Raw genomic sequence first — 3,739 nt, 5'->3', positions numbered from 1 at the left:
AGTATGGTCATCTGCTTTAGGCAAGTTAGGAACTAAGTTCTGATTCCAGCGATTTCGTTTTTTATCCAAATAATGCAACATACACCCACACTAACTGCATCTATTTCAATATGCTTCTCAAAAAAATTAAGCATCTCATCAAAGCAGTCTTGGTATGTGATAGGTCTTTTTGGCAAATTAAGCATTTCCTTCCATTGCAGTATGATGTTTTGCCCGTTTTGTAGCTATAAAACTAATTTTTAGTCAGTTTTACCTTTAAAACTACTCACAGCAGTAAACAGTCCAGCATTAGACAGTTAAAATAGCAGAAAACACCTAATTTTAGTATTCTATACAAGATGTAACATCTAACACATGTTGTAACACTATTGGCAAAGCTGTATTGGCTCGGAAACAAATATGTTCCAAGTTATCTAGACACTTACCTTACGTGAATTTTTGAGGAACTTCTACAGAATAGGAAAAAAATGGAATTCGTCGAATAGGTCAATTGGGAAAGGTTTCATTATAAACCACATTATTAGTTATAGTTAATAAACTACAGAAAAATTGTTCAGGCAATCTCGAGGGACTTTTACAGCCCTCAGTCCTGCTACAGCCTTGCATTAGGCAGCTCATTCTTATAGGCAGGTAAATCGCTCTTGTATATTTAGTTGTGTAATCAGTGGCATAGCCAAAGCTTAGGTAACGGTAGGGCAAAGCAGAAGGAAGGGCGGACTGAAGTGGTGCGCGAAGCGCACCGCGATTTTGACCACGCCCTTTTTTGTGTAAGCAAGGGGGGCGTTTTCCTGTACGCTGCACAAATATAGACTTCAGCATACTACCAACACCATTCATGACTCAGTCTGTGCTGCGCCAATTGATTCTATTGATGATACTATTATATTTTATTGATAATAATTATTGTTATTATTATTATTAATAAATAATAACAACATTAAATTATTAGTATAGTATAATCAAATGATCAAAGTTGTAAATAAATCCTCCGATTTGCTTGAGAAAATTGACATATAATTTCCTTTTTGTCGATTGCCTTACCCAGGTCATGCTCAATCGAAAGAATTGCCATGTTATTCAACCTTTCTTCAGACATTGTTGTCCTCAAGTAGCTTTTGATTCTTTTGAGGGTTGAAAAGGTTCTCTCACACTTGGCTGTAGAGACAGAAATAGTCAGGGCAATTTGGAGTAGCTGGATAAGATTAGGAAATGCAACCTTTAAAGGTATCAGCTCTAAAAGGGCATCACTTACATCTTCCATTTTCTTTCCTTGCAAGCTGGCTTTGGCAAGTGTAGTCTCTGTTATCAATTGCTGGTAGTCCAAATTATATGCCAATATTAGGGGCTTCAACAATGTTATTTCAAGGAATTCGTCTGCTGTTGGACAGCATGCATGTAGCGATTTCATGAGCTCAAGGTTTTTTTTACTAAAGCAAGAATTGAATTCCACAAGAACTGCATCAAGAATTGGATAATAAAGATTGGTTTTTAATATTGAGTCAGCATCATCTTCAGAAGGGCATTCCCGTGACCCAGTTGTTTCAAAGACAACCTCATCACTATAACGTTGTGGCACAGCTCTTCTTCGTTGTCTAGAGCTGTTGGCTGTTGGAATATGAGTAGAAATGTCATGGACATCTGCAACACTCTTAGCATATGAGAGTAGCTTTATCCATTCTTCATCAGACCGAAAGCTCTCTATGGTTTTTATTGTTCCAACAACCAGTCCTGCTGCTTTATCTAAGTTAAGTTGTACAGACTGAAGCACATCAGATAAGCCTTTGATACATGTCAGAAGTCTATCAAAAATTATTAAGCACAATACAAACTGAAAGGATTGAACTTGCAAAAGTATCCCCCTTGCTTCAGTGGCTTTACTGGCATCTTTTCCACAAGTAATGTCTGACAATGTAGCAATAACTGTATCAAATGTGGAGCAAATTGCACTGATAGCACTTTGGCGACAGGCCCACCATGTGTCAGTCTCTGTAATTGCCTTTGCTGTTTCTCAGGATACAACCGCTCCGCTGTTGATGGTTCCCAAAGGTCACGTGATTTTTTGCTGATGAAAGAAAAACATAAAGATGCTGAACAAGGACAAAAAATTCACCTGCTAAGGAGACAGATTTTACACTATCTACAAGGCAAAGATTTAAACAATGTGCATTGCAATGGACATCTATTGCTGCTGGAGCAAAATCTCTCATACGCCTCTGAACACCTGAGTTGGTACCACTCATTACAGAGGCACCATCATAGCCTTGTGATGCCATGTTCCTTAAATCTATGTCATACTTTTTCAGAGTGCTAGTAATGTAATGAGTGATTTGCTCTGCACCTTGACTTTCAGCTTCAACATATGTCAGAAATCGCTCATATATACTAGCAGTGTTGATATCAACATACCGAAGCACAATAGATATTTGCTCAACTTTGCTGGCATCTTTGGTCTCATCAACAAGCAATGAAAAGAACACTGCCTCTTTCACAGCACGACAAACCATTGAACGAACTGACTCACCCATTAGCTGAAGAAGCTGGTTTTGAATTTCGGGAGAAGTGTAAATAGCGTTTTGTGGAGCATTTTTCAGTTTGGCTTCAACAATCTTGTCATGCTTAGCAATAGTTGACAAAATTTCAAGGAAATTTCCTCTGTTATGCGAGTTGTACTCTCTGTGCCCTCGTAATGGCAAGTCCTGCTGAGCACATAGTAGTAGAACTTCTAATATAGATATAATATAGTGCTGATTTGTCTTGACCAAATTTCTGTGATTGGAGTCTGTCAAGCACAGTTGTGTGCCTCTTATGGTTTGAGAGATAAGTTTTCCATTTAATCGTCGCCTGTTTGTGAGACTCACAAGAAGAATGGGAAGAAATAACGCCACTTTTTCGAAAAGCATTCTTCCAATTTCGAAAGCCAGTCTGAGTAAATGTTTTCTCAGATCTGCCTACTGGACCACTGTTAAATACTCTGCAAGGGTAACAAAAGGCAGCATCAGAAGAAACAGAATATTCCAACCACAGGGCTGCTTTATACCAACTGGACTAAAAGCTCCTTTTTTAGTACGAAAAGTGCGAGATGGAAACGTTATGATTGGTTGTTTTGGTCGATCTTTTGGTCCTAATGCAAGATCAGTTGGCTCACTTCTAGGAGTATGACTGATGTTAGGCTGTGTTAAAACTGCTGACTGCTGTGCAGCTGGTGGCTCGGCTGGTGGAGTTGTCCTTGATGTCTCAACTGTCTCAATACTATATCTTTCTGTTGAAACCACCATGTTTTCATCCTCATGTTGATCTATATTCGTAGTTAAGTTTTCATTGCTATTGAAGTCACTATAATCATAAATTTCAGACTCCTTAATTAACAAAGACAGAGAAATGAGAGAATTGCTCTTATGACCATGCAGTAAATATTTAACTTACTTGATGAGCTTCTGAAACAGGTTCAACTTCATTCTGATCACTGTCACAGACACAACTGCTTCTCATATAATTTATTATTGATTTTTGCATGCTCAATAATAATAATTATTATTATTATTAGTAGTAGTAGTAGTAGTAGTAGTTACAGACGACCACACCCATGACATGGCCGCTTGGTCTCGGGCTTGAGCTGCAAGTCCTGAAAGCCTGCTGCAGTTGGTTTTATTCAATTATTTTTAGAAGATTTTAACACCAATGAGGTACATTAAGTAAAATAGATTTAATTAGCGGATGGTAATTTTGGTAGGGCAATGAC

At 38.0% G+C, this 3,739-nt stretch overlaps 1 protein-coding gene across 1 annotated transcript; it reads right to left on the bottom strand.

The window, feature by feature from the left end:
- Positions 1 to 1,041: 1,041 nt before the first annotated feature.
- On the bottom strand, positions 1,042 to 3,489 carry LOC100635875 (uncharacterized; the record flags this gene model as incomplete). The annotated part of the gene is made up of 4 exons (XM_011409573.1): positions 3,424 to 3,489; positions 2,971 to 3,356; positions 2,111 to 2,841; positions 1,042 to 1,902 (listed from the first exon to the last, which is right to left on the bottom strand). Coding segments are annotated over exons 1-4 (2,044 nt in total), but the record flags the coding sequence as incomplete, so codon positions are not given.
- Positions 3,490 to 3,739: the final 250 nt, after the last annotated feature.

The sequence above is a fragment of the Amphimedon queenslandica genome, unplaced genomic scaffold (genome assembly GCF_000090795.2).
Source record: "Amphimedon queenslandica unplaced genomic scaffold, v1.1 AMPQUscaffold_11860_Cont13773, whole genome shotgun sequence".
In the NCBI taxonomy this organism is placed as follows: domain Eukaryota; kingdom Metazoa; phylum Porifera; class Demospongiae; order Haplosclerida; family Niphatidae; genus Amphimedon; species Amphimedon queenslandica.
This window is presented reverse-complemented; position numbering and strand designations above follow the sequence as displayed.